The sequence below is a fragment of the Cuculus canorus genome, chromosome 20 (genome assembly GCF_017976375.1).
Source record: "Cuculus canorus isolate bCucCan1 chromosome 20, bCucCan1.pri, whole genome shotgun sequence".
NCBI lineage: Eukaryota > Metazoa > Chordata > Aves > Cuculiformes > Cuculidae > Cuculus > Cuculus canorus.
Window position 1 is genome coordinate 7,109,783 of NC_071420.1, and position 14,107 is coordinate 7,123,889.

At 46.1% G+C, this 14,107-nt stretch overlaps 1 protein-coding gene across 2 annotated transcripts in view; it reads right to left on the reverse strand.

Moving 5' to 3' along the window:
* AP2B1 (adaptor related protein complex 2 subunit beta 1) overlaps positions 1-14,107 on the reverse strand; it is a 74,519-nt gene that overhangs the window by 55,653 nt on the left and 4,759 nt on the right. For both annotated transcript variants that reach the window (XM_054085149.1, XM_054085148.1), the window contains exons 3-5: positions 12,745-12,850; positions 11,402-11,537; positions 10,254-10,499 (exon numbers count right to left, since the gene is read on the reverse strand). In XM_054085149.1, the coding sequence (XP_053941124.1) occupies positions 10,254-10,499; positions 11,402-11,537; positions 12,745-12,850 (488 nt within the window). The remainder of the gene's footprint in view (positions 1-10,253; positions 10,500-11,401; positions 11,538-12,744; positions 12,851-14,107) is intronic.

A 14,107-nucleotide genomic window follows, 5' to 3' on the forward strand; every position in this document is an offset into this window, starting at 1 on the left:
TGACACAGCATAAAACTGAAATAAAAAACCGCTCTCATTTCATTATGTTTTTGAAGTTTATAAGTGCAGACAAATGCTAAGTGCAACCGAGGAGTTCCAAACCATTATGAAAAAGTACTTATAAAATGAAATAAGGACTTGGGAAAGAAATTTGAAGCAATTAAATAGCGGCAGAGCCAAAGCACAGCAGAAAGGTGCCTGTCAGTTGTCCTACAGAACAGGGCTGAGCTTTGGCAAACGTACAGGCTCTACCTCGGCAGCAGCAACTGGGCCATGCAGATCCTAAACCCTGGCGCGGGTACAAGCCAAAGCAGCTGCACTGAAGTGTCTTTCCCTGCACAGTGAGTGAAGCCTGTCATCGAATCTGCCACGGGCAAAGGATGTGCAGGAACACTGCTGCCATGTCTGCCTGGGCCACAGCAGCTGCAGCCCAGAACCTGGCTGACAACAAGGTTTAGCTTTTAGGATCTTTGTTTTCCTTTCAGGAATAGTGTGGCAGCATGAATGCAAGAGTGCAAATCGAAACTGAGGATGGGACACTACGTGGCAACCCACCAGATGTCCAACTTCTATGAAAAGCATCAATGAGAGTGTTAGGTGGCAAGAGTCGCTTAAGATTATGGGCTGTGGTCCCCTTGGGCGTCACGAAAATAGGGCTGGAAGGGGCTGTGGAATATTTGGAAGCAGCTCAGTTCTGCCAGGCAGGCTGGGATACAAAATCCCATCGTCCACAACTGCAGCTGGTCCTCACTGGCTCCCTCAGCAGAGCAGTGCTGCTGTCAGCAGACAGCGAGAGAAAGGAAGCAAAACGGGACAAGGGAAGGGAGGGGGAATATCTTCAAACTTTAATCACCGTTCATTAAAAAAAAAGTACATGCTGGCGATTGGTACTGAACATATTGATGTGTTATGGTATGCCAACAAAAATAATTAGCATCTTCAAGGCTTTTTAAACAGCCGCAGCACAGCTGAAACGAAAACAGATTTCAGGAACCAGTCCAACATAAACACTGGTTCAAGTACACACGCTCACCTCTCCATTGGCGCTGCCATCAGCTTCGTTGCGAGACAGGAACACAGAGCAGCACAAGCCAGCATGGCATGGTTTCATTCCAGTACACAGACTTCTACTTTGCTGACAGGTTTCGCTAAGTCATGGCTCAGGCAACACGTAAACAGAGCCTGAAGCGTTGTCCGCATTTTGGGATACTCAGTTATCCCTCAGGGATGGAGAAAAGTCTGTTAAGAACCAGTCAACACCAATTCAAGTATCGCATCACAGGGTAACCAAGTATGTACCGCAGCAGCCACAGTGTCACTGGAGATGTTCAGTAAGATGTATTGGCCAAAGAAAATCTACATCGTCAGAGCTGAACTGTAAGTCTTCAACTCTCTCGAGGCTTCTGCCTTAACAGCAACACAAGACAGTGAAGTCCAACTGCACTGAACAGCAAGCACAAGGTACGAAGCGATAAAATAAGCTATGCAACAGGTTGGGGTTTTTACCTTGAAAATAAATAGCAACAATGATACTTGCTGGTGGATAGACTGAAAGCAAAGCTAAAGCTTTACAAGAGGTATAGGACAAAGTCCTCCACAGAACTGGAGAAGTTTCATAGCCAGTGTCATACCTTGGCTGAAGAAAAAAAGTCACAAGCTTCTTTAGCAAAGAACCCAGAAGCTTCTTCTGCAAAGAACCCACAAGCTTCTTCTCTGCTTTTCAAAACATGCAAGGAGTTTCTTTTGATTGGAAACCAGCCCAGAGCATTTCACAGATTGCAAGGAGACTAAAAGAACAAGAAATGAACACCTGTATGGACTTGAGTTCCCAAAAATGGCAAAGAAAGCTAGGGTTGACCCACTGGCCAAAGACACACGAAAATCAAACAATTATTGACCAGGAAAAGCTTTTAAAAGCTTAAACTTACAAGTTAGCTCCATGGCAAAATGCCTCACTCGACTGACAATTAAGAATGCCATCTTTAAGCTAACAGCCACCAAGCAATGAGAATCAGCCTAAAAAACACCTAGAAAGTGGAAATGCAGAGCAGATGGGAGATTTAATAATAGTAATAATAGGCTCCTGGTTTGCTGATTCAAATCAGTTCACCCTGGGTAGACTTCAGCATTATTCAAATGCAGTCACAGCAGTGACCTGTTGGGGTACGGCTGAGCCGAATGACAATAAACCTGCTTTTTGGCTGGAACTTCCCAACAAATCTGGACTCTCAGAGAAGTGTCATTGGGATGAGAATAACTAAATCTCATAGGCTCTTGTTAAAAAAAATAAACCCTGCACTTAAAACTGCATTAGAGATTTAACAAGAGCCTAACATTTTTAAACCCACCTACAGACAAACACTCTCTGTAGCTGGAGAGACCAGATCTGACCTCATAGAGAACCACAGAGGTAGGAACTCTGATTTCCCAGTTATTTCTTTTGGCAGCTCAAACCTTTAGCTCAGAGCAAATGGTATAGAAGACACTAACAAGGAGGAAAGGGAGTGGGTGAAAACCTAAGTGTCTGCCCATTAGCCCACATGGAAAAGCTCTGCAGGGGTGGGGGACAGGAGGGAAGCTCAGCAGATCTAGAACGCTGAACAGCCAAAGCCATTGTATTTTTTTTTCCTGGCATCCCAGGCTACTTGGAAATTAAACCAAGTGTGTAATGGAGTTAATGAAGTACAACGTTCTGCTGCTAAAAACAGGAACCTCTGGCTCACCATCCCATTAAAGTGAGGAGAAAATCAAGAAAAGGAGGAAAAATTCAGAACCTCTGAGAGGATGCTGAGGAAAGGCGGCCCTTCCCACCGAACCTCGCCCCTCAAGACAGCCAGGTGCCACACGATGGAGAGGTGCTTACATTTCCAAAGAGCAAACTGAGCTTGCACAGCACATTCACACCGCTCAGCACAGACTCCCAGATGGGACACCAGGGGCATCGCCATGGCTGTGTTTCTCACAGGGCCACTTGTCCTCATGGCCAGAGACAATGCTGTGTGCCTGAAAGATTCCTAACACAAATCACGACCAACAAGCTCTCTCCTCTAAGTATAGCACCCCTACTCCTGCTGATGTTAATCATATCTTTCATCTACATGCCCTTCTCTACTCTGCTTCCCTAGAAATGGTCTAGGAACCATTAAAACAGCCCAAGCAGGCAAGCCAGAAAGCCTGTATGAACCTCTCACACTGTCAATGCATGTAATGTGTATGACTTAAATTAAAATCCTGGGAAACGAATGCATCCGCAGCCTGTGAACAGCCCTGGAAAGTACCAGTTCACCTGCGCAGCCGTAATTGTGACAGATTCCCAAGGCTCCAGGCAAGCCATTCATCTTCGGCTAATTCCATTGCAGGAGGCTGTACTTTAGTGCCTAAAAGGCTGAAACGGCACTACTGGATATGTGGCCAGGAACTGATCACGTCCCAAAAATTGCCTGTGTAGGGAAGATCTCCGACTGACTTTGTGCAAGGGGGACAAATTGTCCTGGAGGTGTCAATGAAGGGAAGTCCGAGCGCTATGCTTCCCGTGGCAGGCTGGCCCCAACTGGCTGTCACATCTCCCTGTTCCCCCTATGCACCGCAAAAAAACACCACTGTGACAGACAACACCACTCCTGCTCTCTGGTCGTTGCAAAATCTGATGTGTTAGTGGTAAAACAGGAAACCACCCCTCCCCAGTGTTGAACCTCTGGAGGTAGGTGGGCAAGAAGCTGTTTGGGATGGCTCCAAAACAAAGGGTTTTTCCGTGGTCCTGCTGAGCCCCCAGTGAAGGAAACGGAGCCCTGGGGTGAGCCTGCTACGCTTCTTCCAGAGAGCACCGCAGTCTGATCCCAGCCTGGACCAGGCACCTGGCACACACCAGGAAGAAGCCTTTTCAGGTGTTTTTGTAAGGTCCTTTGCAGCTTTCCTTGTGGAGGTTCTCACTGGCACCACACAGTGGAGGCAGGGCTGACTGGGACCCAGGCACCCAGCGAGAGGAAAGGCACCTGGGATTACGCAGCCCTGAAAATGGGGTGCAGAGCTGCAGCCCAGCACCGCCACAGCACTTTTTGACAAACAGTGCTTGTCAATGGCCAGATCAAAAAAGCAACATCTAAGCACGGCAACAACATTTCCCAGCCCCCTGGCTGACAGGAGAGATCCTGGAACCATCTATTCAGCAAGACTAGCGCTTTGGAAATTCGACACATAGTGGTAGCAGTAATTGGAAGGAGATGGGTCTCTGATAGATGAATTTGTCAATTAAGCTTTATAAATGAGGGGCCTGGGAGGACAGACTGCAGAGTCATGGATATTCATGCATTACATACAGGCTTGTTGCACCTCTCTGCCATAGTGCTAGCTTTCAAAGCACAGGGAAAAGCACAGCCTCTGTGGAAAGTGCTCAGGACCAGCACCCCTCAGTCACCAGCCTTCTACAAACAAACAACAAATCAGGTCTCGCATACAGGCTTGACATTCCCTCAGACCCATGTAGGAGCTGCTCAGGACAGCAGGCTCCTGCATTCTTCTAGAGAAGGGGATGCAGCAGCTCAGCCCAAAGACTGTCCCATCGGCAGAGCAAGTGGGCTCAGAGCGGCTAACCAGCAGTAAAGCCCTACAAGAAGTCCCAGTGTGAAGCCCTCGCTCTTTATCAGCAGAACAGTCTCGTTCACTGTACCATATCCAACACCGGGTATACAAAGCCCACCTAATAACGCTTACAAATGCCATCAGATGTCTCCCAGGAGGAAATATCTCCACCTACAGCACAAACAGATGAAAAAACCCACAAATCACACACAGGACCCACACAGACGTGGCTGGGGGACTTAAGAATACAGCTTCACTCTGCAAAACGTAGGCTAAAAAGAAGGAGGATGTTTCAGGCTGGCAGGGCAGCCAGGGTACCTTGGAGGCAGCCCCAGGATGACCATGTGCTGCTAAGGCACAGCCCACAGCTCCCAGCAATGTTAGGCTCTGTACTAGGATGTGAATTTTCAAGTTCCTACCAAACTTCATAAGCAGGAATCATGAACTCCTCCAGGAATAGTGGTTCACTCCTAGTTCTCTGTAAAACATCAACTGCAGAGGGAAGAAAGTACAGCTCCTTCCCATAAGGAACAAGTGCTTTTCTGTGCCTATGAATGTGGTGTTCCACCCCTGAAGTATAAGAGGAGTCTCACATCCCAGACAGCCTCCCACAAAGTCCTTCTAGGACTCAGAGGACCAACAGCTTCTCAGCAAGAGGCTCATTTCTTGGCTTTATTACAGAAGCAGAGGGGGGATAAAGTTTCTGCCAATACGCAGTGGAGGACAGCCCAGGAGGCAAAAGCTGCTTCTGAACAGGCTCAGAGCTCAGGATGTTGTCTCAGACAGACAGACTGTTGGCCAGCTCATAGGAAAAAGAACCAAATGAAGACCTTCCTCCTCCATAAGGTCACCCTGAACGCCCAAATATACACCCTAAAGTTCTGGCTGGCAGAGAAGGAACCTACCTGGCTTGCAGTTACAGCAGGAGAGATGTGAAAGCACTGTGATCTGTACTGATAGTTTTTTAATGTAGTCTGTGAACCACAGAAAGGCAGCACTGCTGGAGGGAATCGTGATTAGGTCAAGAAAGACTTCACCCCTGAAGCTGTCAGAGCTCAGCAGATTCCCTTCTTAGTGCAGGTTATTAAATGCTAAAGGCAAAAAAACAGCTGGCAAAGAAAGTTTAACTATATTCCACGTTCTTGGTATATTTACTAATCAGCTTGATATGTGATCTCAGTTTACTCTGTATTAATTCATAAGAGTGCTTCTCCCAATAAACTGCGACTTGTAGATGGTGTAAAATATGACCTATTATTGAAGAACACAGAAGTGCTATGTCTAAACAGGCCACAGAAACACAGGAGCAGAACAGCCACACCTGCAAAAGCTTTGATCCAACGCATCACAGCAGCAAAGCAGAATATGAGGAAGAAGAAATGCTACAAGAAGGCATTAAAAACCCAACAGCACCCAGAAAAGAACTGGGCAAAGTGACATCAACCTAACTTAAGCAATGCAGATAACAGGTAGATTCTCAAGAAAATTATTCCGTGAGTTAAGAGTTACCCCAGAAGGTTGAGGACTGAAAGTATTTGTAGAGAGAAGCGTTGTTCCAGTCAAATATTAAAAGACCAGTAAGGCTTAACATGGATTTCCTTGTATGTTTTTCTGCTAATATTTACATTCCTGCAGAGAATCAAGAAGTGCAGTGATAAAAGCCAGGAGGGACTGGTTACAAAACAAGGTGTCTAACGACCGACACAGCCTTGGTTCAGCTTGAAACTGCTGCCATCTCGCGGGCTCGCTCTTCACCACCAGGGCTCAGCACTTGCAATGCTTTGCCACGAGCAGTCATCGGGTCTGATTCACAGAAGCGTTAGAACAAGATAGGATCAGGAAAAAGGAGAAAAAAAAAAATATAGTTTGTTCAAGACTTCCGTGTGGCTCTGGCCACCAGCAGGCAGAACAGACCCTCCTCTCACACCTCTGCACACCCGCTGCTGCTGGGTGTGGACAGTTCTCTGCAGTCACCTCCCATCCTGTGTATGAGCAGGAGTGCACAACAACTCCAGGATATCACACACACCATGTTTTGTTCGAACATGAGGTTTATGGAAGGAGATGCCTTCCGAGCTGCGCTACAGCAAAGTTACCAGCAAGAAGGGCCCCAAGGACCGAGTCCCTGAGTCCTGCGGCAGTAAACCGATAGCCCAAAGCAGCCAGGCACCAGCTTTGTATCCACCCTGACCTGGCTCTGCTGAGCCCCACACAAGGAAACGCACAGCAAAGAATGACAAGGGTTTGCCTTACGACACTTCTGAGGGCTCCCTCTATGCAGAGAAGCTCTTCAGCAGGATCCCAAGGGACAAAGGGCAACCACGAGCACTTTAGGCTCATCTGTAAAATGAGATTAAAGACTGCCACAATCAAACTTCTGCAGCGTAACCGCCCAGTAACTGAACCACGCCCCTCCGTGCATTACTGCCCCGTTGCCTGCACAAGGTAAGACATCTCCTATAAGTCAGTTGAAACGCAGGAAGCCAGCAACTCATTCGGTAACTTGCTATATATATATATCCCTATTGATACATACACAATCAGAAGTTATTGATTCACCCAGAAGAAGCTGCAAATCTTCCAGAAGCAGCCCGTGCACTGCCAGCCTCAGGAGTCAGTCCTGTAGGCACAGCTACAGCCAGCGTGTCTGGAATGGTGCAACCTACACCTGCCCAAAGATCACTGTATCACTGAAGATGAACAACAGCCGGGTCCTAACAACACCAAAAGCCTTGATAAAGGGAGAAAGCACCGTGAAAATGCTCCTGCAGCACCTCAACAGGACTTCAGAGCAACACCCTGCACATCCCCAATCTCTGTTCACATGGTTCTACGATAAATTAGTCCAAAACTATGAAAAAAACCCAAACCCAAAATATCTCTGACAAGGTCACCTCCAACTTAGACATCCTTATGATGAGGGTGATTCAGCCGATAGAAACACGCACCCTGATCTCTGCACAATTACAAGGCAATTAGAGAGTGCCACAGATGGAGTTGTCACTCTGCCCAGCACCCAGCTAGAAAGCTTAGTGCTTGCTCATGTTCTAGAGACAATTACAAAATCATAATAAAACGCTTCTTGAAGACTATTTTTCAACCAAAGTTTTTTAGCTCCTGCTCAAACCCCTCATTTCTCAGTAGAAACCGCAAAATTCTGCCTGATTAAGTGTCTAACGTTGCCTATTTCCACAAGTCATTAAGAGAGGAGAAGCATTTATTAAACAAGTGAGTGTAGATAAGAGGTTGCAATGCTCGAGATGCACCATTTACAGAGGAAAAGGCCACAAGGACAGGTCCACCTGTACCACTCTTTTCTGTAATCCTTCCTTGTTGGCAATACTGATACATACATTTGACCTAAAAAGCGCTTCCAGGCAGGGCTGTGTTTCCCCTGATCACACAGAAATACCTTAATAAATATCAGACTGCACATAAATATAACTTATCCAGCAAACACAACTTCTGGCCATCAGGAACCCCCACCGATCTCACATGGAGAAAGCAGCAATGAGCTGGGTGCTTTGATTGGGGAGATGAACCTTAATTAGGGGTGGAGAGCTCCTGTACCTTTGAACGAATCACTGTGCCACAAAAGCATGAATCGCAAAGGGGATCAAAGCAATAAACTTAACTAAAGGTAATGTCTCTATCTACTAAAAATTGTATTCAGATCAAATATGGTATTAAGTCAGCCCTGATGAAATCTCTCCTCACATCCCCTTAAAAATCAAGAATATAATGCCCTGCCTACAGTAAAAGCTGGGAAGCCAGTACACTGAACTCCAGCCACGTGATCCTCTCAAAGCCTGCAGATCTGAACACACACCACAGGCCTCTCCTCTTCATCACTACCTCTCCTCCAAATTGCCCTCCCCTGCTGCGAATCCTCAGCCTCAGGAAGAGCAGGTGAGTTCAACAGGAGGCAGGCACTGTGATCCTGCACAGCTTCAGCAGCGGCAGAACTGCAATCAACTGGAGCAGCTGCAAAGGCTTCACTGTCCCAGCCCATCCTCATTCCCACCAAGGAGCTCATTAGCTGCACTGATGTTTTATTAGGAATCCCTATGCCACTTGTGGTGGTTTATTTAGCAAATGGAGCATACGCTGCCCTTTGGTTTTTCTTCCCTTCTCTCTGTTTATTCAAGTCAGTATTAAGTTAATGTACTTTCGAAATAGATATTGGCGCTCTCGTAACAGCCAATGGCTCATTTGCCAAAACAATTAGTTCCATCAAGATAGAGCAGAAAGGGCAAGCAAAACTTCATTAATTTCTTCTGAAGCACTCTTTCCAGCCTCAGCTCAACTCATATTAATGTGGCTGTAATCAGAGCAGAAAATTAAGGAGTTGGAACCAAAGCCAGGAGAATAGGTTATATCCCTATCCACAGCACACTCCGCTGCTGCCTGCGAGCTAAGCAAGGCCAGGAGCCAGTATTCAAGTGGAGCTAAAGCAGCCTCATCAAGTACTTCCACAGACTGCAAGGCACACCCTCAGGAATCAATTAAAAGGGCAGGTGTTCCCCTGTATGCCTCAGAATCGCCTAGGCAGAGAGAGCAGCTTCAAGCAGTCATTAATATTCATGTAGAAACCTGGCATAAAAAAAAATAAAAATCAGGCAAGCATACAAAAAGAGCAGCTTGGAAAAGAGCTGGATATCAGAGGCAAAAGGTGCCTCCCACACGCACCACCACTCACAGACCTATACCTGTGAGAGCCAGACACCTTTATTGTCTTTAGAAAGGCACAAGAAAAGCAATCAGCTGCCTTCACTCTCCGTAGTAAAGGGGCTGGTACCTTACCTCCTGCACTCGACTTCTCCAAACCTGCCCAAGGACAGCCATAACAGGAGAGCAGTTTGCTTTATGGGGTTTGATTCACACACCCTAGAAAGAGCTCTCAGAACTGCCCTAATAAAGTGAAATGATGCCATTGAGCAGAGTCAAATCCGATCTCTGCTTTAAAGGAGCTAGAAATGTAGTACTCACACCCTTAAACCGACAGTAAAACCAAGCTGCAAAAGTTGTCTTCCCTGCTAGGAACGACAATGACATCGTTTTGGTGACTGCAGTCCTGTGGATCACAGCGGAAAAAGTACTGAATGAAAGGACTTTGATCCATTGTCCACCTTTTTTTAGTTACAAAACAAGAGCGGAAGATATTTGGTGTGGAAAAGGACCCTTCATCAACAGGGATTAAACACTGATTTAGCATTAATTTACCCCTGTGAAGTTCTTGGTCTGAATCTCCACCTCTGCTCTGAGGACTCATTTAACTTTATTAAAAACATAAACATTGATTTTCTCCACTCATTACAGGACAGTAGATTTCTCTGCATTAGTGAACGAATTAAACCAGCCTCTTACTCCAGGCAGAGCCCAAGCCTGCAGCAAGGCAACAGCTATGAGCTGTCACCAAGGCAGCAGCATCAAGGATATCTCTGACATACTGACTCATCTGACCAGGAAGTTAAACCACTGCTGCAGCATTCTAGACAGGCAAAAGCCGAAATGGACCTAAGATCAGACAGTATTCCCTGTTTTCTGAAGAAACAAATGTTCTTTAACCAACGTATTCATCACGGTGCACCAGCTGCAATTAAAAAGCCCTCGCATTCCTGATTACCCACCCATTTACAAACCCAAGCAGTATGCTAGAGGGACACACACGTTACCATGGGATTGGAGTCTGCAATCAGGTCACGCAGAGAATCCAGAAATCCTTGGTCCTCCACCATCTGGGCATTGATGTCATGCAGCTTCGCCACACAGACAGCTGCGGTCTTCCGCACATAAGGGTCTTCATCCTTCAGACACTTGCGAAGAGGCTCACACAAGTACTCTGTGATCTTGTCCACCCTGATGCATCCCATTGTACGGACGGCCAAAGCACGGATAAGAGGGTTTGGGTCTTCACAGTCCTGAAAGAGGACAGAATATGCAGTAAACAAACCTGTGTCACTAGCCACCAATATCTTCTCTGCAGCCAGAATGAGGCTGCTCTCATAACAAACAAAACGCATTCTCTCTGATTACATGCTAAAAAAAGGCAATTATGTGAGATCAAGGTTAAAAGGTGGAACTTACTGGTTCACCGAAACATTCTACACCATCTCAAGGAGTTTTCAGGTTAAGACAGCTTGTAAAACAGAAAATTCATGATCTTGGTGCCCCTTGGTTCCACCCAGGCAAAGCTGCTTTCAACATGATCTAGTAGCCCAATCCAAAGTACAGCTAAGCTAGAGAGGCAGCTTTCATCACCCAAAAGCTGGCCACAGGCAACTTTCGGCAGAATAAAATACCACTTCCCAGCCTTACTGGTTTAAAGGAGAAAGGGAAAATAATGGGAAAAGTCAACAATTAACCACAATGCAAAAGTCATCAAGACCAGAGATAAAGGTTTTCCACGGAGCACAGCTGAAATATTCGAGCAAGAATTAGATATCCATATGACAGAGATACTGCAAACGCTGGAAAACAAACAAATATGAAACCAATCATCCAATACCAGAGGGTGGTCCTTAATGATGATCAGTAAAACAATAGAAGCAGCTTTTCCTGGAGCAGGCTCTCTCATAACAACTTACTGAGGCATTTAAGTCCCCTCCTCTGCCATAACTACTAGCCGCAAGTGAGAGAGAGGACCTGGATCTGCTGGATTCAGCATGTCAACTCCTTGTTTTCTGGTCCTCTGCAAGCACCCCAGCCCAGAGACTCAAGTGCAACAGAGGTGACAGCAGCTCACAAAGGTTAACAGGCAATGAAGATGTGGTGACAGCCCCTGTGCGGGACTATTTTCTTAAGAGCCATGGGAGCCAATTACCTTCACAAAGCTGTTGACAGCCATAATGGCCATGTCTGGCTGGCTTTTGGCGTAGTTCATCAGGTACAGGTAGACCAGCTTCTTCAGCTCCAAGTTGTCGGTCTGCATGCAGTTCACAACATCAGGAAAGAGCGAGCTGGACAGACAACAGCAAGCAAGAACAGAGAAGCAGTAAGACTGCATGGCATGCAAAGGAGATGGTAACATTATCAAGGAAACCAGGAAAACTGGAGTTCCACTCTAGATGCCCTGCTGTCCAATGAAACATCAGCTTTCCTCCCAAAGTAGTTTACAATGGCTTTTATAATAGCTTAATCATTTAAACTCTTCTAGTGCTTTAACACTGGTCAGTTCTAGAACAGGTGAATGTTAATTTTCTAGAAGTGTTTTAACCAGGGAGTTCACCAAACAAGGAAACTCTACCATGTCAGGATGGAAATGAACCCACAAGAAAAAAAAAGTTGTAAAAATGTTTTGGTGAGGCAGGACATTTACAAAGAACCTACCAAATTTTAGACTAGCAAACACTAGAGTGCTTAGGAGCTTTAACACCAACGAGCTGGATTTCACTCCAATACCAAGCAGCAATCTGTGAGCAGCATTTCAGAAGCTGCACGGGACACCTGCAGCTCTTTGTAGGGAGCTAATGGTGAAGGTCAAGTGCTGTTGGCCAAAAAGATTATCTTTTCTTCCTTCCAGTATTTCTGTTCTTTCATTCATGATGCTGAATTTGAAACCTTATATTAATCTCCTGGGCAACAGATTGCGCTGCCGTGAATCCAGGACTACTATGACTTATGGTAGACTCAGTAACAGAAGCTGGAAGGGAGAAAGCATTTCTTCAAGCAAGTTTTTCTGGTTGCCTCAAAGACAGAAAAAAGTATTGGGGACAGTGTTGCAGAAGGTAAACACCTGTGTTCTTTGGTTGCTGTAAGGCAAAGGTTCAATTTAAAAATCACTCCTTTTACAATGTACCTTAAATTTATGCTGTGATGAGTGAGGCTAAGAAAAACACTTGGAATTACCTTTCTAACACTGAAACCCAGGCTGGCAAGCAGTGCGAACATGCCACTTAAAAGTCACATATAAAATGGTTGAACTCTCGATGGGTTTTTAAATAAAAAGGGGTAACAGGCACCTAGTTAAACCAGCACTGAGAACAGCTGTTTCTTTTGCTTCCGGTAACAGGAAAGAGCTTGAGAAACCTATGACTCGGGCACTGCACAGGGACACAGCCAGCCTCACTGCCCAGCCAAGATGACAACCTCAGTGCTGCTCCATGGAGATGTGCGCCCCAGGAGAACCCTGTGTGCTGCCACAGGGGCAAGAAAAGTTGCTTTTACCTGACATCCTTTCCCACGGTCATAGCTGCAATAACCTTCTTTACAGCTTCTTTCCTCTTCTCCTTCTTTTCATTATTGAGTTCGGCCTTCAGTTCAAAAATCTCTCCTGGCAGAAGACAAAACAGACTGAGTCCCTTGGGAAAGGTAAAGGCTCTTGACTTTAGGGATAGTTCAAGAGTGACTGTTTACTTTCCCAGCCTGTTGTTCCCATCAAACCGGTAGAGAAGCACATGGGAGCTGTTACACTTTATGGAGAACCTGGTTGAAAGAGAAGAGAGCCACGACACTCAGAATATGGGCTATACCTTGCTAAGCTAACAAAAAAGCAGCTAATCGGAACCACGCTGCATGCTGCAGCTCTCCCACTTCCAGAACACTAAACCACATCCCTGCAGCATCTGTTTCTCAGAGGCGACTATTACACAACCAGGATGGAAAGATATCCAGAGATGCCAGATTAGCGGCTGTGAAAAAAAAACTCACTTTGTCAGGAATTTTGCCCAGACTTTTTAACTTTTGCTCATCACCGCCTGCTTCCTGCGAGCGTAATGAGGAAAGAGCAGGCTGCAGCGAGTGCTGTGATGCACCGTGGCAGAAACAGCAAAGCACAAATTTAGTCCGGTGAAATAAATTCCCTCCAAGCTATCATAGAAAGATAAGAGTTACTACTGGCAAAAGCAGCAAGTAACATTGCTCGCCTGGATTCTGAGGCTGTTGAAGCAGCCTTTGCCATGATACTAATTCTTCCGGACAACACTGCATGGTGAGTCAGTTCAGGATGGATCACAAAAGTGGCAAAGCAAGTTTGCAAAATAAAGCAACACATGGAGAAAACAGCTTATCAGGCCGGCTCCAGGCAGCGTCAGCGGTCTGGGAAAGATAATGCTTCCAATCGACAGAGAGCTTCCCCAGGATGGGCAGTGAGCAATATTCCCACTGGAAGCTGCAGGCTGAAGACACATTACAAATATCAAAATCTCTCCAACAAAACACCTTCTGGCCCCTCATCTTTGATTCTTAGACCCCAGTGCCACCTTGTCAGATCAGCAGCGCTAATTACTGAATAGCCTGGCACACAGACTGACAGCTGCTTCAAAATAGGACAGAAGTTGCTGTTTTGAAAAACACGGTGCAGCAACACTCATAATACCGTCTGCTCGAGAAAGAGATGCTTACGTTACTTGCACGGAGATGGTGCCTGGCGCAGAGTGGAGCCAGCAGCAAGGTGTTCGCTAGAGCTCAAGCAGGACAGGCTGGCCTCTTGCAGCCTTCCCAGAAAATCTGCCTAATGCTCACTGTCAGGCTGAACTTACAGATAGAGGTGCTCCTTAGAGAGATGTGAGTTGCATTTGATTAATTTATG